Below are 25,877 nucleotides of genomic sequence, written 5' to 3'. Positions count from 1 at the left end.
AGCCCTGTGGTAGGCAGGGGAATGCAGAGATAAGGCATGGTTCTGATTTTTAAGAAACTCTTCATTTACTTTAAATTCAGGTGCTAAGTACATAACCTCCACATAGAGAGAGGCATACATGAAATGCTGTGGAAGCACAGAAGAGGACACTTAGTCTAACATGAGGAGTGTCAGAGGTCAGGGAAGTGATTTTAAAAAACACTTCCTGAGCTGGATCTTGAAAGGAGGATGAGTAAAATAGATAGGTAGGTGGGATGCCATCCTAGCCATATGAAATAGATGAGTGAAGGACAAAGGTCTGAAATAGTGTTTTTCCCCCAGGATTGTCACTGGAGGTATAAAAATGGAGTAGGTTATAGGATTAGTCATGATGGGCCTTGCTTGCTGTATGGATAAGCATGTGCTTTATCTATAGGTTAACATTTCCCATGGTGGGTTCCAGGAAATGGTTCTCATAAATATGTTATTGGCAAATAATTTGTAAGTTGATGCCTACTAAAAGCTAGGTGTATTGAGTCATAGATCACAGTGATGTACTGGAGGTTCTGTAAAGTTCTACATTAAAAACCTGTTTAGCTTTAGTTTACTGTTTTCCAAATTTATTTGACCATGGAAGCTGTTCTGTAAAACACCTATTAATATCTATCCTGGAGCACACTTTAATAAACATTACTGTTCATGTAGGTGATATTAAAGGGCTTTGTGTAAAGCTTTGTCTTCAGTGTGTAAGTTGCCATACAAACGACATTCTCCTATAATTTTTGAAGTTTTAATGGAAATATTATTTTTCCGAGTTCTCACCATAATTTGAATAATTTTTGAAATTCTTGCACTTTGACTTCATCTACAGCATGATGAAAGTATTCGAAGGCACATGGAACAGATTGAACAAAGAAAAGAAAAAGCTGCTGAGCTAAGCAGTGGGCGACATGCAAATACTGATTATGCCCCCAAACTGACCCCTTATGAAAGAAAGAAGCAGTGTTCTCTCTGCAATGTGCTGGTAGGTTGTTATTATCAATATTATAATGATACAGTTTACTTCTAAAGTTTATGAAACCATGGAAATATATTCTTCCAGTCTTTTAAAACTTATGCTAAGGCAGGAGAGATGTGGCAACTCACGCCTGTAATTTCAGCACTTTAGGAGTCCAAGGTGGGCGGATCATTTGAGGCCAGGAGTTCAAAACCAGCCTTGCCAACATGGTGAAACCCTGTCTCTACTGAAAATTAGCTGGGCATGGTGGTGCATGTCTATAATCCCAGGTACTCAGGAGGCTGAGGCATGAGAATCCTTTGAACCCAGGAGGCAGAGGTTGCAGTGAGCCAAGACTGTGCCACTGCACTCCAGCCTGGGTGACAAAGCAAGACTCTGTTTCAAAAAATAAAATAAAACTCATGCTAAGGCATCTGCTGAGTGACCTGGATTTCTTTCATGATTCTGAATGAAACATCAGCATTTCGGAATAGCAGTAAAAGTGCTAAAGAATATAGTTACTATTAAAATGGATGATTACCTGCTTAATGTGATAGCCCAAGTCAGTATTTTTGGGGTACTAGGTCTAAAAAAAGAAAACAACATTTTCACTGCTGAGACTTGAATCTTCAAACCTAGAGGAAATAATTTCCTCTTAGGCTGACTATAGTATGTCTTTTTTTTTTTTTTTTTTTTTTTGAGACAAGTATCGCTTTGTCACCCAGGCTGGATTGCAGTGGCGCGATCTTGGCTCACTGCAACCTCCGCCTCCCGGGTTCCAGCGATTCTCCTGCCTCAGCCTCCTGAGTCTTTTTTTTAACCATTTGTCTTCTAGAGGATTCTCAGAATTATGTTTGAGGAAACTATGTTTAAGACTAATATGTAAATACTAGGTGGATCTCAACTCACATGTCATATACTGGACTGAATGTGTAGTGTTTAAAATTCATATAATGTTATATTGATTACATTGCTTTGATTTTATGCTTTTAGATCTCTTCAGAGGTATATCTTTTTAGCCATGTTAAAGGGAGAAAACACCAGCAAGCTGTGAGAGAAAATAGCAGCATCCAGGGTCGTGAACTTTCAGATGAAGAAGTGGTAAACTTTATTTTTGTTCATTTGAAGTTGTTTATTGAGTACCCAATATGTGCTGTTTTATTATAAAGAATTCCATGTTTGTATTTATTTCTATGATTATTTAAAACTAAATTTAGCACTTAATAGCTACTACAATATAGTGTACAAATGTGTCATTATTTTAGTGTATATATTAATTTAACAAGAAAGATAGAAACAAGAATTTAATGCTGTTATTTACATAATTTCAGTATAAGGAAAGGTTATGGTATATTGATATTTTAATAATGCAGGAAAATAATTACTCAGTGACGTGCCACATTTCTTGGAAAACAGTTAACCACATAAATTTCACTTAAGAGGATAATTTTGGATCAGTATACCATTTAGAAGCTTTTGGAAATTCATTATTTCTTCACACATAATTATTGTCAACATGGAATTTAGATTTGTATAAATATATATATGAATATTTTTCATTTAACTCTTTTTGAAACTTGGATGACATAGCTAGATAATCTGTGAATTTGCTGTCCTATTTATTATAGTAAATTTTTAAAACTACTCAAGAATGAGAAATTCATATTTGTTAAGCAACTCTTAAGCCGTCCAGGAAAAGTTTTTGTGGGTTCTTTGAGGGCAGGTCCCTTTATGTAGGTGCATGTGTATATTTAACTTTTTTTTTTTTAGGTATGGCATTCATTAGTCAAGAGCACAAATCTCAAGTATATAGCTGATGAATTTTTACATATGTATAAACTGATATAAAACCACCCAGATCATAATATAGACCATTTGTTGTACCCTTTGGGTTCCTCTTATGCCCCCTCCTGGTTGTGTCCCCAAAAGTTAACTACTATGAATTTTTGCATCATTATTTACTCTTGCCTATCCTTGAATTTCATATAAATGGTATCATACAGTATGTATTCTTTTGTGCCTGACTTCATACATTGATACTTAAGCCTGTGAAATTTATCCCTATTGTCTATGTGAAGCTGTAGTTATTTTTCTTAGCTTTATGTCAGTGCCTTCCTATGTACCATCAGGAACACATCTGTAGTTGAATAGTATTTGGTTTACCGACTTGTTAAAATAAGGGAAAACAGGAAGAGCCAAGATGGCTGACTAGATGCAGCCAGGAAGAGCATCTCTCCCACCCAGAGACCAGACCATCAAGAAGGCTAGCACACTCCAAGCAGATCTTCTAAGGAAGGCATTGAGATTAGAGGGAGGGAAGGCCCACCCTGAGCTGAAGCTGCAGGAGAAAGTGGGGAACGCCGACTGGCTTTGCAGAGCACCAGAACTCTCTTCTGAGGAAGAGGTGGCTAACTAAGCAAGGAGTGACCCACTCTCATCACAGACCTCTGGAATCCTAGCTGCAGGAGACCCCATGACTCCCATGGACATTTGAGCTGACAGGGAGAATTGCTTGGAGAGGTGGCAGGGACTGGAGTCCAGCTTGCGAAGAGCCCAGAGGGTTTGACACAGGAACAGCTGCTGTGGAGGGCAGCCAGAGATGCTCAACCCCTAAGTCTCACTGTGTTCCCCTAGGTGGCTTTGGTCACTGTTGTCTGTCAGACCTGCACACAGCAGTGCTGTCTTGACAGTGGAACAGGGCTGGTGTGATCTGAGCACCCTGGTCTGATGACATCTCCCAGGGTCCCTGCCTGGCCATGCCTTCTTGCAGTGCAGACTTGGATGCCCAAACGAGGTGCTTCTAGGTGGCTGCCACCGTAGCTCCTATCCCAGGAGACCCTGCCTGACCATCAGAGAGCTTCTGCAGATGGGCCCCTGCTGGCACGCAACTGCCCATAGCCTCTCCCCACCACTTTCTGGCAGCTGCATGGACTTTGCCACCACGCTGCTACTGGCACCGGTGCAGGTGTGGACTCTGTTGCCACTGCACTGCCATCACCAGTGTGCGAATATGTGTTCACACTCTACCAACTGCAATTGCATGCATGCAGAACCTGTGACTGCTAGCCTGTGCACTTGGACCTGATACCACTGTGCTGATGAAGTGATTTTGCCAGCACCTGCCATTGAAGTATTGTTGCCAGCGGACAGGGAACACCTTAGCCACTCTAGTGCAGCAAGTGCTTAACCTTGAGGTTCCAAACCGTGGGCCTGGTCTCATTCCCCTGGGGCATGCAGTCCAGCACTGCTGAAATCATCCAGAAACAAAGCCAGTTCACTGAACGCAGTGTATACTACAGTCAAACCCTCAAGGGCATCAAAGAATATAAAAACAAAAAGCCTCATCCAAAGGACAGCAATTTCAAAGGTGAAAGGAACATCCTTTCATGTTAAAAACCCTCAACAAACTAGGAATTGAAGGAACATAGCTCAAAATAATAAGAGCCATCTATGACAAACCCACAGCCAACGTCCTACTGGAGGGGCAAAAACTAGAAGCATTCCCCTTGAGAACTGGAATGAGACAAGGATTTCGACTCTCACTACTCCTATTCAATGTAGTACTGTAAGGCCTAGCCAGAGCAATCAGGCAAGAGAAAGAATCAGAGGCATCCAAATAGCTTGAAAAAAGGGAAACTCTTTCCCTTTGCAGATTATACAGTTCTATACCTGGAAAACCTCAAAGGGTCTGCTCAAAAGCTCCTAGATCTGATAAACAACTTCAGTGAGGTTTCAGGACACAAAACGAATGTACAAAAATCAGTAGCGTTTCTACACAGCAACAACATCAAAGCTGAGAGCCAAATCAAGAACTCAGTCTCATTCAAATTAGCTACAAAAAGAATTTAAAAAGCCTGGGAATACAGCTAAACAGGGAGGTGAAAGATCTCTACAGATGAGAATTACAAAATACTGCTCAAAAATATCAGAGATAACGCAAACAAATGCAAAAATGTTCCACGCTCATGGATAGGAAGAGTCAGTATTGTTAACATGGGCATACGGCCCAAAGCAATTTGCAGATTCAGTGCTATTCCTATCAAACTACCAATGACATTCTTCACAGAATTAGAAAAAACTATTCTAAAATTCATATAGAACGAAAAAAGATAGCCCAGTCTGAGCTCACTTTTTTTGTGAATTTTTTAACTTGGAAGAATTTTGCCCCTCAAGTTTTAACCACTTTGATGACTCGAAACTCCAAATTCTGTCTCCTCAGCTCACTAAGACTGCTACTCTGCTTGCACTACACTCCCATGCCAGAAATTGGCATAAACTCTGAAGGAAGTATCCAGAATGAATGTACAGCTACATTTTATGTGCTTGCCTTTTTTTAGGCATCATAGTCTTTCAAGTCCTTTGTTGGCTTTTGTTCCTTTCAAATAGTCGCTTTGTGTATTTTGTGCAACTTTTGGCATTAGATTAGTCCAGTACAAGCCAGTTCACGGTAGCTAGAATTAAAAGTCTCCAGTGTTTGAGCCCTGCATATTCATGTTTGATATAATGCTTGACATATAGTTAAGGTTATTTATAAATGTCCATTGAGTTGAATCGAAATGAAAAGTTTATGCAGAGTGGCTTGAAGGTGTCATTGGAGTAGACCTCTCAATTTCACCTTTGTAAATTCTGAGTACTTTTAATATAAGTGAAATGGAATGTGGAACTAATAATCTAGTTTACCTCAAATAATTTTCTGCCTTTTACTCAAATTGTGTAAGTATTGTAAGAGAGAATAGTATGGAGTTTTTTATTACTTAAATCTTTCATGATTACCCCCATTTTCTACTTGAGTTTTCGGTTTAGAACTATAGTCACGTATTTGTGTACTCTACTTTGAAAAAAACCCTTAATTGCCTCAATTACTTGTAATAATTCCCATTGTAAAGGATATTCTTTCCTTTATAAAAATTATTTGCAGCCAGGTGCGGTGACTCATACCTGTAATCCCAGCATTTTGGGAGCCCGAGGCAGGTGGCTCACCTGAGGTCAGGAGTTCAAGACCAGCCTGGCTGACATGGTGAAACGCTGTCTCTACTAAAAATACAAAAATTAGCTGGGCGTGGTGATGCGCGCCTGTAATCTCAGCTACTTTGGAGGCTGAGGCAGGAGAATTGCTTGAACCCGGAAGGTGGAGGTTGCAAGTGAGCCAAGATCATGCCATTGCACTCCAGCCTGGGTGACAGAGTGAGACTCGATATCAAAAAAATATATATTTGTAATTAATTTCCATTAATAAAACAGCTAAAAATATTATTTAATTTACAAAAAATCATTTTTTCTGGAATATGGTATTAAGTAAACTGAAATATAAATTTCACATGTTTTTATTTCAATGAGAAAAGGTTAGAAGCAAATAATAGGAATAACACACTTTGGAAGAAAAATGTGCAATATTATCTGATTTTTGTAGCCATAGCAGTCTTATGTTTAGCCATTATGATTCGAGATTTGATTGGTGTGTTCATTTTGTGTACTGTTTCAGTTTGAATGAATTACATTTTCTTAAAGTTCTTACTTAATTCATGTCGTTATTCTTGGTTATAGCCTCTTCTTCCTGAAAACAAATGTATAATATAGCATATGAATTATGTGATATAAAAAGGCTATTTTCTGTTACTCTCATGGAAGTTCATTTTTTTAATCAGTAGAGGGTATCTATAGTACACATACTTGTTCTACTTAAAGTTATTACTTGTCACCTATGATGTCTTTATATTATATACACCTTTTCTATGACCTTTCTTCTTTGACATATAAGATTTTATTTATATTACCTCTGACCTAATAAAATTGTACCTTTGACCTTATGAACTTAACATCTCAGATAACTTACTCTTGATCTTTGACACATTTTGATTTTTAAGCCTGTTCAACATAATAGGTCACTGCTGAGTAAGAAAACTTTATTGTTTTGTGTTTTTATTGTAATTTGGGCAGTTTTTCTAGTATTTCTTGAGACTTAACAAAAGGGACTATGTTTGATGTTTATATTTGATTTTTTTTCTCATTCATCTTAGAATTCAAATGATTAAAAAGGTGATTTTTAAAGGTCAAAAATGGGTACTAGTTTTAAATACATTCTAAAATTTAACTTTTTACATGCATTGCTAAATAAATCAATGAAGTATTATTTTTAGTACTTGATATCTTTGTGGTCCTGTTTTCACATTATCTAAAGAAGCTGATAGGATCTTTTCTAGAAGTTGCTTGAAGTACATTTAATTGTATATGTAGAATGAATTTTAAAAGATATTTTTTCCATTTTAAATCAGTGTATTTCTATGTTTGTGAGATTCCATTAGCTTCAAACGCATGTAAATTATACAAACTCTTTTAGTTACCCTGTATACTTATAGAAAAAAATAATAATTTTCATTTGACTCCTGAAAGGTATGAATAGGACCTTCCTGAAGGATCTTAAATTAACTGTAATGTATTGGATGTTTACAACCATATGTGACTTTACAAATAGCATTATTAGTTTCCATGGACAATATATGCCAACTAGGTGATTGAAGAGAAAATAAATTTTAAATTAGGAAAATAAAGAAATTTTAAATTAGCAAAAACATAAAGACATCACTGTATTTAATGAAATGTAAGCTGTTTCGGCCAGGGTGTGCCTGGTAGTGAGATCAAAAGAAGTGGCAAGATGTTTCCCAGAATTATGATAGTCTGGGAAATAAAAGATAATTCCATATAGACCCATTTATTTCCTTACTTTGCTTGCCTTTGTAGAAGTAGTATTCACTATCATTTTATAATCACGTTATGAAACATCTTATTTGCCTTTCAACAGGAAATCAAGTCAAATGAGCAAACTAGAAGTAATTTAAAATAAATCTTCAGTATTTTTTCCCATCGAATACCTCAGTAGGGTTAGTAAGTTTAAGACAATTTGAGGAATGATTTTAAAACATACTGTCCTTTCTTTTAAGGCATAGCTTCCATTGACTTGATTTTTCTCCTTAATAGTATAGGAAAAATTTTATAGGGGTGTGTGTGTGTGTGTGTGTGTGTGTAAGTAAATGTATATGTATTCAGTATATAATGCACACATATAGCTGATTATTAATTTATATATTCTAAGTTTTCACACTGTGATATGCAGAGAATATGTGGCTCTATATCTGTGGCTGATTTATTGATCTTCTTTATTTAGTTGAAGGAAATTTTTTAGATTCCACTTATTAGGTCAAGGAAAAATATTTAAGTAAACAGTTTTTTGTTTTTTTTTTTCTTTTTTCAAGATGGAGTCTTGCTCCGTCGCTCAGGCTGGAGTGAAGTTGCTTGATCTTGGCTCACTGCAACCTCTGCCTCCTGGGTTCAAGCAATTCTCCTGTCTCAGCCTCCCAAGTAGCTGAGACTACAGGCGCCTGCCACCACACCAGCTAATTTTTGTGGTTTTTTTAGTAGAGGTAGGGTTTTACCATGTCAGCCAGGCTGGTCTCAAACTCTTGACCTCAGGTGATCCACCCACCTCAGCCTCCCAAAGTGCTGGGATTACAGGTATGAACCACCACACCTGACCTCACAAATAATTTTTATAAAGGAAAGAATACAAGCTTGCTTTTTAGAGTTTTAGAATTAACTCAAAAGAGAAGAATTAATAATTAAGTTGACTCTTAACAGATTTTTAGCTGTGTTAGTCAAGGTGTAAAATTCGGAGTGCAAAGTGACCTTAGAGTTACACTAGTAGCTAGTTTGGTAACTTGGCATTTTAAACTGAATGAAATTAAGACTTTGTTTTACCCTGTTACTTTCTAATTTGCAGTTTTAATTTAATCAATTTATAGGTTTTTATAAATATGTTTTATCATATTAAAGAAGGTCCTTTCTATCTCTAATTTTATAAGATCTTAAAAATACTAAATCGTTATTAATTTGGGTTGAGCTTTTTCTCCATCTTATGATTGCTTTTCTCCTTTAATTACAGCAAGAAGTATTTTTTGGGCAAAATTGCAAAATTCTTTTTTTCAATTTGTTTATGTGATATATTATCTTAATGGCTTGTCTATATTAATATTTAACTTAATTTGGTCATGATTTTAAAAGTACATAGTTAAATTTGTTTTTAAAATATCTTATTTATTATTTTTCTTTCTCAAGATTGTATCATCTTCATATATAAACTGACTAGATTTTCCTGTTGTGTTTTTATTACTGGGATCATGTTGCATAAATAGAAATTGTCTCTTCCTTAAAGGTTTTATTTAATATATCTATAAAATTATATGTTCCTGTATGTGTTTTTCGGGAAAAATTTGTTTTCTGTCGTAAAATACACATAACTTAATATATGCCATCTTAACTATTTTTCCAACTTTATTAAGGTATAGTTGACAAAAATTGTGTATATTCGATTGTATACATTCAGTGTGTACAACATAATGATTTGTATATTAATGCAAACACTGTGTAGTGATTGCCACAATTAGTTGTGTTTCTATATACTAACAATGAACTTTCTGAAAAGGAAATTAATAAAACTATCTCATTCATAATAGCATCAAAAAGTAGAATATTTTGGAATAAATTTAACCAAGGAGGTGAAAAGTCTTTTCACTGAAAACTATAAGATACTGATGAGAGAAATTGAAGAAGATATAAATAAATGAAGATATCCTGTGTTCATGGATTGGAAGAATTAGTACTGTTAAAGTGTCCATACTCTCCAAAGCAATGTATAGATTCAATGTAATCCCCATCAAAATTTCAATGACATTTTTAATAGAAGTAGAAAAAACCTCCTAAAATTTGTATGGAATCACAAAAAAACCTGAGTAGCCAAAGCAATCCTGAGAAAGAACAAAGCTGGAGGCATTACACTCCCTGATTTCAAAGTAAAATACAAAGCGATAGTTACCATCTTAACCCTTTTTAAGTATATATTATAGTTTAGTGTCATTAAGTTCATTCACATTGTTATGCTACCGTCACCACTGTTAATCCACAGAACTCTTTTCATCTTGAACATCTGAAAATCTGTGCCCATTAAACATTAACTTTCCATTCCCTCCTACCTCCAGACCCTGGTGATCACTATTATAATTTCTTGTTTTTCATGGCCCTGTCAGTTTTAAGGAGTGCTGGGTGAGGCATTTTGCAGAATATCTCTCATTTGGGTTCGCCTGATGACTGAAGTAGGTTTGTAGATTTTTTTTTCTCATGATTACCCAGGATTATATATTTTTGGTGGGAATACCATAGAGTTGAAATGTCCTTTAGGCACATCATATCAGAGATACATACAATTATAACTTATTTCTTGCCACAGTAGTGTTTGCAATGTTTCTTCACTGTGAAGTGACTATTTTTTCTTTTCCATACCTTGGAAGCAGGTTTCAAGGGATTGGGATACCTGTGGGAGGGATTAGGTTTCAGCTTCCAGAGGAGGACTATCTATATATATAGTTTTCGGAATCCTTCTGTTAAGGAAGGTTTGCCCATATTCCTTACTTATTTATTCATCTTTTATGTCAGATATAATTTTTTTTTACTTTGAGTTATATTCTAGTATACATTATCTTATTGCTAATACTGTTCCAGCTTTGGTGATTACGAACTCTTTCGGTCAGTTTTTGTGTCTTTTTGACATTGCCCTGTTTAGTTTTTTTTGAACACTTCTTTACTGGCATTTTATAATCTTGTAAGCAGCAGCCTTATCTGGTATTCTTCCTTTTCTAGCCCTGGAATCAGCCACTTCTCCAAGGAGCTCTGTTTTTTTTTGTTTTCAAGGATAACACTTAGAAAACAAGACCTAGATATAAGGGGTGCTCATTATTAACTGAGGTGTCACTGCTTCTAGGCCCTCAGGTTTAGAAGCCATTTTTAGGGGGAGACTTTTCTCTACCATATCAGTTTCTTCTATCTTCATTGTCTTTTAAGATTTTCCAGATCTTGTTGAGTCAATAATTGATATCTTCTTAGAAGATTACTTTCTTAGATTAGATTTTCTAATTTATTTTAATAAAAGTATATACATATAGTAAGTAGCCTCTTTGAAATCATTAAAATCTGTTTTCTATTTTCTGATTTCAATGTTTTACACTTTCTTTTTGCCTTAAACTTGCTAATGGTTTTTAAAATTTTTCTTCTTTCTACCTTTTTTCAATCTGTTTCTCTGTCCTTCCCTCTACCCCGTCTCAATTGAATGATTAATTTGTTTTTATTTGTTCTTGTTTTAAGACATGTTGTTTAATGCCACATATTTCCTTTGATTGAAGACAGTTTGAATTTCATTTTTTTTCCTTTTTAAGAAAGAAGCATTTGGGTCGGGCGCGGTGGCTCTCGCCTGTAATCCCAGCACTTTGAAAGGCGAAGGTGGGAGAATCACGAGGTCAGGAGATAGAGACCATCCTGGGTAACATGGTGAAACCTGTCTCTACTAAAAATACAAGAAATTAGTCAGGCATGGTGGCGGGTACCTGTAGTCCCAGCTACTCTGGAGTCTAAGGCAGGAGAATGGCGTGAACCTGGGAGTCGGAGCTTGCGGTGAGCGGAGATCCTGCCACTGCACTCCAGCCTGGGTGACAGAGTGAGACTCCGTCTGAAAAAAAAAAAAAAAAAAAAAAAGAGGCATTTAAGGCTACAGTAACCAAAACAGCATGGTACCAGTACCAAAACAGATATATAGACCAATGGAACAGAACAGAGGCCTCAGAAATAACACCACATATCTACAACCATCTGATCTTTGACAAACCTGACAAAAACAAGCAATGGGGAAAGGATTACCTATTTAATAAATGGTGTTGGGAAAACTGGCTAGCCATGTGCAGAAAACTGAAACTGGACCCTTTCCTTACACCTTATACAAAAATTAGCTCAAGATGAATTAAAGACTTAAACATAAGACCTAAAACCATAAAAATCCTTGAAGAAAACCTAGGCAATACCATTTAGGACATAGGCATGGGCAAAGATTTCATGACTAAAACACCAAAAACAATGACAACAAAAGTCAAAATTGACAAATGGGATCTAATTAAACTAAAGAGCTTCTGCATAGCAAAAGAAACTGTCGTCAGAGTGAACAGGCAACCTACAGAATGGGAGAAAATTTTTGCAATCTGTCCATCTGACAAAGGGCCAGTATCCAGAACCTACAAAGAACTTAAACAAGTTTACGAAAAGAAAACAACCCCGTCAAAAAGTGGGCGAAGCACAAGAACAGACACTTCTCAAAAGAAGACATTTATGCAGCCAACAAACATATGAAGAAAAGCTCATCTTCACTCATCATTAGAGAAATGCAAATCAAAACCATGATGAGATACCATCTCACGCCAGTTAGAATGGCGATCATTAAAGTCAGGAAACAACAGATGTTGGAGAGGATGTGGAGAAATAGTGCTTTTACTGTTGGTAGGAGTGTAAATTAGTTCGACCATTGTGGAAGACAGTGTGGTGATTCCTCAAGGATCTAGAACTAGGAATACCATTTGACCCAGCAGTCCCATTACTGGGTATATACCCAAAGGATTATAAAACATTCTACTGTAAAGACACATGTACATGTATGTTTACTGCAGCACTGTTCACAATAGCAAAGACTTGGAACCGACCCAAATGCTCATCAGTGATAGACTGGATAAAGAAAAGGTGGCAAATACACACCATGGAATATTTTGCTGCCATAAAAAAGGATGAGTTCATGTCCTTCGCAGGGACACGGATGAAGCTGGAACCGTCATTCTCAGCAAACTAACACAAGAACAGAAAACCAAACACCGCATGTTCTCACTCATAAGTGGGAGTTGAACAATGAGAACACGTGGATACAAGAAGGGGAACATCACACACCAGGACCTGTCGGGGGGTGGGGGGATTAGGGGAGGGATAGCATTAGGAGAAATACTTAATGTAGATCATGGGTTGATGGATATAGCAAGGCACCATGGCATGTGTATACCTATGTAACAAGTCTGCATGTTTTGCACATGTACCCCGAACTTAAAATATAATAATTAAAAAAGGAGTATGTGTTGCCAATATGAGGACTGTTTGATTTTTAATTTTTACTTTCATTGGATTCTGGTCAGAGATTATGGTTTATATAGGTTCCACTATGAGGAGTTTATTAATTTTTCTTTGTAGTTTAATATATTGTAAAATTTTAAGAAGAATCTCTTTTCTCTCTGGGTACATATAACATTTATTAGATCAAATGTCTTAATTATCATGTAAATTCTTACTTTTTTATCCGATTGGTTTTTGTTCATTTAAATCCTTTACTCAAAATGGAAAGAATGCCAATATGCTATTATTGTTATTTCTTCACGTCTCCTTGTATTTTTAAAATCAGTGTTTGCTATTTATGTATTCCAAAGATTTATCATCACAGTCATAACTTTTTATATCTCTTTTACTGGTGAAGTTTACCTTTTAAGAGTATGAAGCATCCCTCTTTCCTATTTAATGCCTCTTTCCTTGAATATTATTTTTGTCTGGTATTAATATTGTAAACCTAGTTTTGTTTAATGTTGCTTAATAGGTCCTCTCCCTGCCTGTCCCATTCATAATTTATATTTTGATTTTTTTTACATGTAGGTCTATTCCTAAAATGTATACTTTTATTTTGGTTATTGCTTTACAAGAAGAATACATCACTGTATATAATCTTTATGGACTTGTGCTTTTTCCTTCAATATTATAATGCTTATATTCATCCAAATTACTATGAAGAGCTTTAGTTTGTTGGTTTTGGTTGCTGTACTGTTTAGTAATTATACACGATTTATTTACTATCCTGTTGATTGGTATTTGTGTTGTTTTTAAGTTTTTGGTTTGTAAGTAGTGTTGGTGTTAACATTCCTATGCATACCACTTGTACATGTATAAGAGTTTTCCTTGGGTATATACCTAAGGGTGGAATGCTGAGTAGTATGGCATATAAATGTTCAATTTTAGAGACGATCCCATACTGTTTTTCTAATTGGTTGCACCAGTTTGCACACTTACCAGTGATGTATAAAAGATGTAGATTTACATTCTCCACAACTCTTGGCATTATATGGGTTTTAACAATTGCCAATCAAGTAGGTGTACAGTGGTATTTCATTATAAGCTTGATTTTTATTTACATGATCACTAATGACATAAAGCATTTCTTCATGTTTTAGGAAAGTATTTCCTGTTCTGTAAAATGTCTGTGGTTCCATCCTGGCTAACACGGTGAGACCCCGTCTCTACAAAAAATACAAAAAAAAAAAGAAAAATTAGCTGAGTGTGTTGGCAGGTGCCTGTAGTCCCAGCTACTCGGGAGGCTGAGACAGGAGAATGGCGTGAACCCGGGAGGCGGAGTTTGCAGTGAGCCAAGATCATGCCAATGCACTTCAGCCTGGGCGACAGTGGGAGACTCCATCTCAAAAAATAAAAATAAAAAATGTCTGTGGCTGTTCTTCCCCTTTTCTGTTGGGTTTTATTGGGTTGTTTACTTTTGCTTTTTATTTTTAGGCTTTTTTCATAAATTGTTACTAATTTTTTATTAGTTATATATATTGGAGATATCTGTAACAGTTTTAAACTTAGATTTTGATATTCTTATGTCTATTAGCAAAAAATATTAATTTCAACAATCAAATTTACCCATATTGTCTTTTATAGATAGTACTTTTTGTGTTCTGCTTCAAAAATCCTTTCTTATGATGTGTTTCACCTATATTTTCTTTCCATTAAGTGTTTTGAAGTTTTGTTTTTGACATTTAAATCTTCAATCCACTTTGAGTTATTTTTTACGGCTCCTTTTATTGGATTCTTCTTTCACCATCTCACATGTCACCTCTGTTTTATGCTATATTTCATGCATGCATGAACTGTTTATGGCTTCCCTATGCTCGTTTGTCTGCTCCATTATCATGTTACCTTACTTAATAAACTTGTTCTCATACACAGGAGAACAAGATGTTTCTTGTGGCTTCTTGTCCTTTTACTCATCCTTATACATTATAGAATTGTCAAGTTCTATCAAAAACTGTCCAGAATTGTTTTAAATCAGATCATTTGGGAAATAATTCACATCTTCCTGATATTCTTCTTATTTGGGAATGTCATATCATTACATTTCAATTAGGCCTTTAAGAATATTTGTTAATAAGTAAGGTTTTATAATTCCCCCTACTGGTATCTTTTACCTGTTACTTTGTTGCTCTGTAGAAATGCAAATGATTTTGCATATCAAGTTCATATTTAGCCCTCTTGTTAAACTCTTATTTCCAGTAACTTGTCTGTAGATTGAGGTTCTATGTAAAGAATCACATTGCAAGTAATAAAGTTGTATTGCTTATTTCCATTGTTTATAACTCAAATTTACTTTTGTTTTTTTATCACACTGAGTCATATCTGTAGTACAATGGTGAACACATGTAGTGGTGGCATTCTGTCTCATATCTGATTTTAAAAAGTATGAGTCTAAAGTTTTCTCACTTAAAATGATGTTTGCTTTAGGTGTTTAGTAACGAGTCTTTTCAGTTAAGGAAGTTTCTTTTTCTAATTTCTAAATATTGGCTTATTTATTTGTTGTTTAGTCTTTTAGTATAGTGACTTATATTTATTTCCTAATATGAAACTATTTTTGCTAAGCTGGAATAACCCTAATTCATTACTGGTATATTATCTTTTGTGTGTATTCTTTGCTAATATTTTGTTCACTACTATTGCATATACATGTATGAGTGATAGAGTTTTATGATTTTTTCTTTTTTACATCATCTTTGATTATCAGGATTATGCTCATTCAAAAAGTTAGAAACTCTTTTTTTTCTATTTTCTGGAAGATTTGTACAATACCAGGATTGTCTTCTCTTTGAAATTTTGAAAGAAATTCCCTGTAAAACTCATTTGGTCATTTCTTGGTTGGAAGATTCTTAAACACTTTAGTATTATTAATAATCACTAATGTATTTAAATATTTTATTTCCCTTTGAGTCCCTTCTGCAAAGTTAAGAGTTTTCTAGGAATTTGTTTTTACACTGTTTTAAAAATACTTTCATGTAGTTATTGATAGCATTCTTGTATCTTTTAAGTCTCTACCTCATTTGTAGTTATACCCCTTTCTTAGTCATAATACTGTTTGAGTATTCTTTTATTTTTAGTCTTCTCTTAGTTTTTTAAAAAATTTTTAATATCTTAAAATTTATTTAATTTTTAATTTTTCAATTACTATGGGTATATAATAGTTGTATATAATTATGGGGTACATGTGATGTTTTGATACAGGCATACAATGTGTAATGACCAAATCAGAGTAATTGGGGTATCCATCACCTCCAGTAGATTTTTCTCTATCCCTTTACATTAAGCATATGGGTGTCATTGCAGATGAGATGGGTCTCTTGAAGATAGCATGTAATTGGGTCTTGCTTTTTTATCTAACTTGCCACTCTACCTTTTAATTGGGACATTTATCCCATTCAGAGTTAATATTGGTATGTACAGATTTGATCCTGTTATCATGGTGTTAGTTGGTTATTATGCAGACCTGATTGTGTGACTGCTTTATAGTGTCAATGGTCTATATACTTAAGTGTGTTTTTGTGGAGGCTGGTAGCCATGTTTCCTATCCATATTTAGCACTCCCTCAAGGACCTTTTATAAGGCAGGTCTTATTTCTCCTTTGCTTTTGAAGCTTAGTTGGGCTGCATGTGAAATTCTTTTTAAATTTTAGAAACATGGTCTTGCTCTATTATAAGGCTGAACTCCAACTTCTGGCCTCAATCGATCCTCCTGCCTCAGCCTCCTGAGTTGCTAGGGTTATAGGTATGAGCCACCCCGCCCAACTCTTCAATATGAAATTCTTGGTTGGAATTTCTTTTTCTTTAAGAATGCTGAATGTTGACCCCGCCCCCCAATGTCTTCTGTCTCATAAGGTTTCTACTAAACAGTTTGCTGTTAGCTTGATAGTGATTCCTTTTTTAAGTGACCTGTGCCACCTTTCTAGCTGCCTTTAACATTTTTTTTTCTTTCATTTCGACCTTGGAGAACCTGATGACTGTATGTCTTGGGGATGACCATCTTGTATAGTATTGTGCAGGGTTCTCTGTGTTTTCTGAAGTTGAATGTTGGCCTTTCTAGCATGGTCAGGGAAATTTTCATGGATGATACCCTCAGATGTGTTTTCCATATTTTCATGCTTTTTCTTCATGTCTTTCAGGGATGCCAACGCATCATAGATTTGGTCTTAATACATAATCCCATATTTCTCAGAGGTTTTGGTCATTTTTCTTTATTCTTTTTTCTTTATTTTGTTTTCCTGAGTTAATTTGGAGAACCAGTCTTTGTGATCTAAGATTCTATCCTCAGCTTGGTCGATTCTGCTGTTAATATTTGTGATTGTATTATGAGATTCTTGAAGTGAGTTTTTCGGCTCTATCAGATCAATTTTTTTTCATAAAATGAGCACTTCATTTTTTAATTCTCGTATTGTTTCATCATATTTCTTAGATACTTGGGTTGGGTTCGACTTTCTACCGAATCTCCACGGTCTTTGTTCCTATCCACATTCTGAATTCTATGTCTGTCATTTCAGTCATTTCCACCTGGTTAAGAACCATTCCCAGGGAACTAATGTGGTAATATTGAGGTAAGAAGACATTCTGGCTTTTTGAGTTGCCACAGATCTTGTTCTTTCTCATGTATGTGGGCTGATGTTCCTTCAGTCTTTGAAGTCGCTGTGCTTTGGATGGGGTCGTTTTGTTTTTAGTATTATTTGGTGCGCTTGAGGTTTCATTGTGTTATAAGGTGGGCTCAGTTGGCCATCTTCATTTTTGGAAAATTTTAGGGGGCCAGAGCTCAACTCAGTACCCCTAGGCTGTATGCTGTAACTCTGGGGGGCTAGTATCCAGCCCTCTGCTTTGTTTTCTGGCCCCTTGAGGTTAGGAACCTGCTTTCCTGGAGGGGCTGAAGTATTTCTGGTCTACTGGCCACAACACTCTGCTGGGTGGTGCCAGCCAAAGTTCTTTTTCGAGGTAGTGCCTTGGGATCCATGCTCACTTGTATGTGTCAGCAAATGCCACAGTGTTTTGGGGTATGCTTATGTTGGCTATGGTGGTGTAGCAGCAGGAGCTGGACTGTGGCCTTCCTGCTTGTGCTTGTGTCAGCAGGGGTGGGGCAGGGTTTCCAGCATTTGTGTTTGCACTCGTGCTTGCAGTGGCAGGGTGTTGATGGGCATGGGGCCGCCAATGTCTTTGTGCACATTGTAACTGGCAATGATGGCGCACCTGGGTACCTCCATGTCAGCTGGGAGCATCATTGGGATGTGCTTGTGCCAGCAGCAGTGGCACAGCGGTCTGCTCACATGTGCACTGCGGGGTGGGGAGGGAAAGGAGGTGAGTTCTGCCTGTGTGTGTACTGTCACAGCTATGTGTATGTGGCCATGGGCTTCTGCATGCTGGCAGAGTACCTGGGGAAGGTTGTGGGTAGGCTGGTACATTTCAGCAGGGCCCAGTCTAATGGAGCTCTCTGATGGTCAGGCGAAGTGTTTTGACAAAGAACATATGAAGAGCCCCAGCAGCACCCTGGTTGGGCATCTGAGGCAGAGCTCCAAGTGGCACAGTCATCTGGGGCTGGAAGAGAGGCTAGCATACAGGGCGGTGCCCGGGTGGGACTGCCTCTGTCTCATGGGCAAGACCACTCTGCCCTGTCCAGGTCTGACAGTCACTCTAAGGCTAAAATCTCCTAGAGGAGCATGGTGAGCCTTGTGGGATGGTCAGTCATTGCCAGGCTCTACTGCAGACCTTCCCACACCAAACCCTCTGGGCTTCACACAGACTGGAGTCTTGCCCCTACCGCCCCTCTAAGCAGCTTTTCCTGTTGGCGTAAGTGTCTGTGGGGGTTATGATGTCTCCTGCTGCTAGGATTCCAGGGATCTGTGGAGAGAAGAGGCCACTCCTCGCCTCCTCAACTCACCTCTTCCCCAGGAATTTAGGGTGCCAAGAACTAGTCCTTGCTTCCGCTCATGGCAGAAAGTGAAGAGGAGCTGGTGCATGCACAGATCACATGGTGAGAGAGGAAGCAAGAGAGTGAAGAGGGAGGTGCTAGGCTCTTTTTAACCAGCAGCTCTCATGGGAACTAATAGAGGAAGGACTCACCGCTCCACCAAGGAAGGGCCTTTATCTAATCTTAAGGCATCCACCCCCATGACCAGGGTTCTCAGTATCCCCATGCGGTGTTTCCAGCTTCCTCCCTCTTCATCCCAGCATCTGCATTCTGCTTCTGTTCACACTCGCTGCTTCCCCGTGACAGTCTACTCAGAGTATACCAGTCACCTCCATGTCCCAGTCACTGGGTGATAGATGTTCCTCCTGGCTGCATCTAGTTGGCCATCTTCGCCACTACACTGTTTTGTATCCCCTTTGGTTTTAGATGGGTCTCCTGTAAATAGCTTGTGCCTGGATTTTCTTCTTTTAAACTAGTCTTATGGTATTTTTCTTTTAGTTGAGGATTTTTTTTAAGTGGACACAGTATTTAATAGTATTGTAATATATTATGCATAATTATTTTACAATATGTCTTACTGTAGGAAATTTGAAAATTGGGTAAGTTCTTTCATTTATAGTTAGGAATAGATTTTTCTTAATGTGTAGTTACAGTAGAGAGCCTTGAGATACAACTATCATACATTTTTTACCCTGATTTTTAAGTGTATAATTTAATAAATTTTGGCATATACATAACACCATGGAACCATCACCATGATCAAGATAGTGAACAAATTTATCACCTCAAAAGTTTGCTCATCTACTGTATCCTTGCTGATTTTCTCTTGTCTCACCAGTTTTTGAGAGAGGATATTGAAATCTCTGATTTTAATTGTGGGTTTGTCTTCATGTAGTTTTCAGTTGTATTATTAGCTGTATAAATGTGTCTTAGTATGTTTTTGTGTTGCTTCAGAAGAACACCCGAGGCTGGTTAATTTATAAAGAAAATACATCTCTTTAGTTCACAGTTCTGCTAGCTGGAAGGTTTAAGATTGAGCACATAGTGAGGTCCTCACGGTGCTTCCGCTCATGGCAGAAAGTGAAGAGGAGCTGGTGCATGGAGAGATCACATGGTGAGAGAGGAAGCAAGAGAGTGAAGAGGGAGGTGCTAGGCTCTTTTTAACCAGCAGCTCTCATGGGAACTAATAGAGGAAGGACTCACCGCTCCACCAAGGAAGGGCCTTTATCTAATCTTAAGGCATCCACCCCCATGACACAATAACCTCCCAATATGCCCCACCTCGAACATTAGGGATCAAATTTTAATATGAAATTTGGAGTAGACAAACATCCAAGGTATAGCAAATGCTAAGGATTGTTGGGTTTTCTTAATTGGCCCCTGTAGTAGTATTATTACCATGAAATGACCTACTTTATCCCTGTCCATATTCTTTGCTCTGAAATTTACCTGGTCTATTATTAATATAGCCATTTCAGCTTTCTTTTCTGTTGTGTTATGATGGTATATCATTTTCTGTCATTGTACTTTTAACTTTATACTTTTAACCTATGTATTGTACATTTGCATGTATTTTTTTGGTCAGTATGTAGAAGTTAACAGCACTGTGATGAAGCTGCTGATACTCTCAAGCCCTTGTCACCTATGGGTGTGGAAGCTACTTGAAACTAAGGACTTCTGGTTCTGAGCATTATCTTCCCTTTGATCTTGGTTTGAAAGATTGATGTTATTTGTGATATAAGGTATTACTGTTACTCTATTACTAAAATATTTTCTAAGGATGAAGCTGATACTAGTCACGTTGCTGTATTTGAAATCTGAGAATTCTGAGAAAACACCTTTCATTACAAGGCATGGTTCAGTACCACTGAATCATTCCTTGTTGCAATATTGAGCTCAGACCTTCCTTATTCTTCACAGCATGATAAATTAGTAACCTTTTTGAACTGTGGGCTTTCCTTTGAGTCATCTGTTAAACCTCACATTAGATCAGAAAGGAACATCAGAATCTGCAAAAGAAGGTTTTACTTCATTCATCATTGCCACCTACCAGAAAACTGATGGAGTATTTGTAATTGTCACTGAGTGGCGGGGGCACAGATGGTGAACTGTCATCCTTATCAGTGGATGGCTTTTCTCTTCTGCATGGTGTCTGTTTCACAGTATTTCATTAGCTTTATTTTTCTTATCTGTCCCTTTAAACAATATAACAAATAAATTGTCGCTGATAAAAATATAAGTATATCCTATATCTGTGGAAAGGGACCTTAGCAGAGTTGAATCTTTTGTATAGTTAAAATGACATATTTATTTTCAAAAGTTGTCATTGCCATATATGTTTAAAGTGATGCAGTCACAAATGATGCATAAATAATAAATGATGCATAAATGATAAAAAGGCATTGCATTTCAGATTTTCAGATTTTCTCAAATCTACTGTTGGACAGAATTTTAAACTTTAATATAATGGAACTGTCAGTCTTTTTCTTTTATTTTTTAAAGCATTTCTTGAGCACTTGCTTGTGTAATCTCTGTTAGGCCAGGTGCTAGGGAAACATAGGTAAATGATGTCATGTGAGCCCATCTCTGACAAATTTCACAGTTTCTTGAATCTCTAAACACACTCATTTTTGTATGAATTAAGTAATTTTTCTATTGTCTTCATTTTTGAATAGTGTTTGAATACTTTCCGTGGATACTTTATTTGATATGACTAATGCCATCGAAGACATTAGTAATTACAATCAGCTTTAAAGAGTTCCTCTATGTACTTTCTGGAACATAATATGTTGGAATGTTTTCTTGGATGAGTGATCATATATGAAAAGAACAGTTTACTACAGATTCCTTTGGTCTTAGTCTGAATAAAACTCTGTCCCCAGAGAATCATTCCTCCTTAACTTAAGCAGTTAGCATAAGCCCTTGATACATAGTAGGTTTTGAATTAAATATTAGTGAATTGAGCTAAAACCCTAACTTATTATCTTCAGTATGCTGTATCTATGGGGATGCTATGCGAAATATGTGATGAAGTGCTGTCTAAAAATGCCCTTTGTTTTTAGGTGAGTGTTCCTTTATTTTTCCTTTCTTTCATCTGTTTCTCTGTCTTGTTCCCCCAATTTTCCTTCTTCTTTCTCTTCCAGATACCTTGATCTCTTTCCTGCCCTCCTATACCTTCCTCACCTTTTACTTCTCTCACCCTCTTCATCATCCAGAGAAACAAGAAATACAAGTTTTAACTCTTCAGTCCCTCACCCCTTCCCAGTTTGGGTAGAAGGCAGTGAGGGAGTATTATAAATGCTTCCTATGTATCTTATTTGTTGTCGTGCTGGGTAGGCTTAAAACGGTGGTATACTTAATAATATTTTTAAATGTGAGGAAAAAAATGGATTTTTCAATAAACTGATAAAATTGGATTTTAGATTCCGAAGTTCATAAAGTGTAGACTGAGACTGAGAGGAAAATGTTTTTTCAAATGACATGTGAAAACCATTGCACTAATTTTTTATGTATTTAGATTTGTAACTTGGTTTCCACCCTGGTCTTGAAAATAAACTGTAAAGACATAAGCGTCTTAAGACATTGAACTTTTATTGAAAAAAAGCTCTGATTTTCTAATAAAAAATTTTGTATTACTGTAATTAAGCTTTGGATCCTTTTTTTCCTTTAAATCCTTTTGATCTAGGAAGAAAAATATCTTTGAATATTCTAAATTCTATTGTTATGTTTTAAAATAATGGGAAGGAGATTATTTGCTTCATTGTCCCACATTTTATGGAATGTGTTTGAGGCAACACTTGACAGAACTCTAAAAATGGCAGCTTAATAAAATTCTATGTTGTGTCATTTATATTTCCTGCCTATTCTGTTTTTAGAACTTTTATTTTTTTCCAAAGATCATGAACCTATCGGTCAGTATTTTCTCCCCATCTCTCTTAAAAAATAGGAAATATGGGAACCTTTAGGAGGAGTCTGATAGACTTTCAAGGTCATAAACTTGAGTATGAATTACTTCAGAGAATACAGTAAATTGTGTTAGGAAAACCAGAGCTTTGGTCTAGTATGCCATAAAAGGTAATTAAAAGTATAAAAAGGGTGTAAACTTTGATGAGATCATGTCTGCATATGTATTTGTTTCTTTATATACATTATTAGTATTTTAAACGATAGCAGTGTTGTTTAAAATTTTACAGGTGTGACTTAAAAACTAGACTTAAAATTTTATTGTGTATGTGGAATTAGCCACCGTAATTAACTTTTGGGCTTGTTACATTGATTTTTAGAATATTAGGGAAGGAGGACTTTAGAATTTATTATGTAATCCCTTACTAATTAGGAAACTGATGCCTAGAGAAGTCAGTCTGTTATGAGTTGCAGACTTTATCTTGGTGTGGATTTCTTGACTCACAGTTTAGTGCTGCTTCTACTGCATCAAGCTGCTTTTCTATACCTAAAATAAAAACAGTGTCTCTGTTAAGGCTTAATTAGAATTAACAGTATGAAATATGGTCAACTAAGACTAATTTCTGATTATCTTAGTTGGAGATAGGAATTGTATTATGCAGGATTTAGTGAGGCTAGAAGTTGCATTTTATTTTATTTTATTTTATTTTATTTTATTTTATTTTATTTTTGAGACGGAGTCTCGCTCTGTCGCCCAGGCTGGAGTGCAGTGGCGCGATCTCGGCTCACTGCAAGCTCCGCCTCCCGGGTTTACGCCATTCTCTTGCCTCAGCCTCCCGAGTAGCTGGGACTACAGGCGCCCGCCATCTCGCCCGGCTAGTTTTTTGTATTTTTTAGTAGAGACGGGGTTTCACCGTGTTAGCCAGGATGGTCTCGATCTCCTGACCTTGTGATCCACCCGTCTCGGCCTCCCAAAGTGCTGGGATTACAGGCTTGAGCCACCGCGCCCGGCCTAGAAGTTGCATTTTAAAAATTATATTAGGTAGGAAGGAGATCCAGGCACCTTTTGGGAAGATTTTTACTGTGATTCACATTTTGAAAATGAGTAAGTAAATCTTAACTACTGAGTCTCACAGGGTATGTCTTTGCTTTTACTTGTGCCTGTGACATAATAATTAGCTTTGAGAGTAGATACAAAAAGATGAGGGATGTCTATACAACAGATAACTGTACAACAACTATAACCTTATGCAGATTGACCCTCTTTACTTGAAAGATACTGCTTTTTCTTCCATTTCCTTAATAACATTACTTTTTTAATAAAGTACTTATAATATATATTATAGAAGATTGAAGCAAAAGCAAAGTAATGCCTGCTGTATTAACATTTTGATCTAATTATTTTCTGCTTTTTGTGCCCAAATATATAAGACTCATACATTTATATATAAACTGCATTGCATAGATTTGAATCCAGAATTTTTATTTAACATTGTACAATGAAAATTTTAATATAATTAATGTTGTTTAAAATTAAATTTATATAGTATCTCAATACATGTGCCAAAACTTATGTCATTAATTTCCCACTGCTGATACTTTGTTGTAAATCTCACTGCAGTGAATATCTTTATAGAGAAATCTTTTTGTACATCTCTATTTCATTATGGTAATTGTTCAGAAATAAAATTATTTAAAGTTCCTTTTTTTGACTGAGCACTTATTAAATATTAAATGGACTGGGGTATAAGACTAGTTGACTATTTAACAAGGTGACTATAGAACAGAGGCATGTATACCAGTATCCAAAGACCTCCATCTTTTTGATGGCTAGAGCTGTAGATGACTTGAAGAGAATAGAATCTGAAATAAAAGGAGGTAAAATTTCTGGTTTTTCCTGATCCCAGCCAGTGCAGGCTGGGTGAAGGAAGTGGGGTGTTAAGGAAGAATGCCATCAAGGCTCAGGACCCAAAGGTTGCATTCTAAGGTTCTGAGCAGAGCTCAAATCACAGCAGGAATCTCAAGCAATGAGTAGGGAGAAGAAGAAATTAAGAAACCTAGTTTTGGCTAGGCGCAGTGGTTCACACCTGTAATCCCAGCACTTTGGGCAGCCGAGGCGGGTGGATCACTTGAGATAAGGAGTTCGAGACCAGCCTGGCCAACACCCCGACTCTACTAAAAATACAAAAATTGGCCAGATGCGGTGGCTCACGCCTGTAATCCCAGCACTTTGGGAGGTCGAGGCGGGCAGATCACAAGGTCAGGAGATCGAGACCACGGTGAAACGCTGTCTTTGCTAAAAATACAAAAAATTAGCCAGGTGTGGTGGCGGGCGCCTGTAGTCCCAGCTGCTCGGGAGGCTGAGGCAGGAGTATGGCGTGAACCCGGGAGGTGGAGCTTGCAGTGAGCAGAGATCGCGCCACTGCACTCCAGCCTGGGGGACAGAGCAAGACTCCGTCTCAAAAAAAAAAAAAAAAGTACAAAAATTAGCCAGGCGTGGTGGCGGGCGCCTATAATCCCAGCTACTCTGGAGGCTGAGGCAGGAGAATCACTTGAACCCAGGAGGCGGAGGTTGTAGTGAGCCGAGAGCGTGCCACTGCACTCCAGCCTGGGTGACAGAGTGGGACTCCGTCTCAAAAAAAAAAAAAAGGCCAGTTTCATGGAATGGACTACCCACCCCTGAGGACAGAGTGAAGAGTGCTGCATGCCCAAGTACAGAAGCGATCAAGTGTTTTGATTCTGGACCTAGAGCAGCAAGAGTAATTTCAGAACCTACAAGTTAGTGTATAGATCCTGCTAGTGTTCTTTGTATCATAGCAGATTTTGCTATGGAATTAGGGGAAGGGCATTAGAACCTTCATTTCAAAGTAGCTCCAGAAAGCAGAGCCTACCCTTTTTTGTCAGCATTGTTACTTAGAAGGTTCAGCTTCTGCATCTTTCTGTAATTGCCAGTTAAATTTTGTCCTGTTGTATAGCCTCAGGCATAAGAGAACCAGGCAAGAAAGTGACGAGGTCAATACAAATATATCACCTCTTCTTTCAGTAAAGCATGTCCTTATTA

General features: G+C 37.0%; 1 protein-coding gene across 1 annotated transcript in view; it reads left to right on the top strand.

Moving 5' to 3' along the window:
• Positions 1–25,877, top strand: part of SCAPER (S-phase cyclin A-associated protein in the ER) — a 565,180-nt gene that overhangs the window by 200,949 nt on the left and 338,354 nt on the right. The window contains exons 19-20 of the mRNA XM_011932825.1: positions 851–1,003; positions 1,970–2,077. Coding sequence (XP_011788215.1) covers positions 851–1,003; positions 1,970–2,077 — 261 coding nt within the window. The remainder of the gene's footprint in view (positions 1–850; positions 1,004–1,969; positions 2,078–25,877) is intronic.

This window comes from Colobus angolensis, unplaced genomic scaffold, assembly GCF_000951035.1.
Source record: "Colobus angolensis palliatus isolate OR3802 unplaced genomic scaffold, Cang.pa_1.0 Scaffold99, whole genome shotgun sequence".
NCBI classification, from domain to species: Eukaryota; Metazoa; Chordata; class Mammalia; order Primates; family Cercopithecidae; genus Colobus; species Colobus angolensis.
The sequence above is the reverse complement of the archived record's forward strand: the minus strand, read 5'-3'. Positions and strand labels throughout refer to the sequence as shown.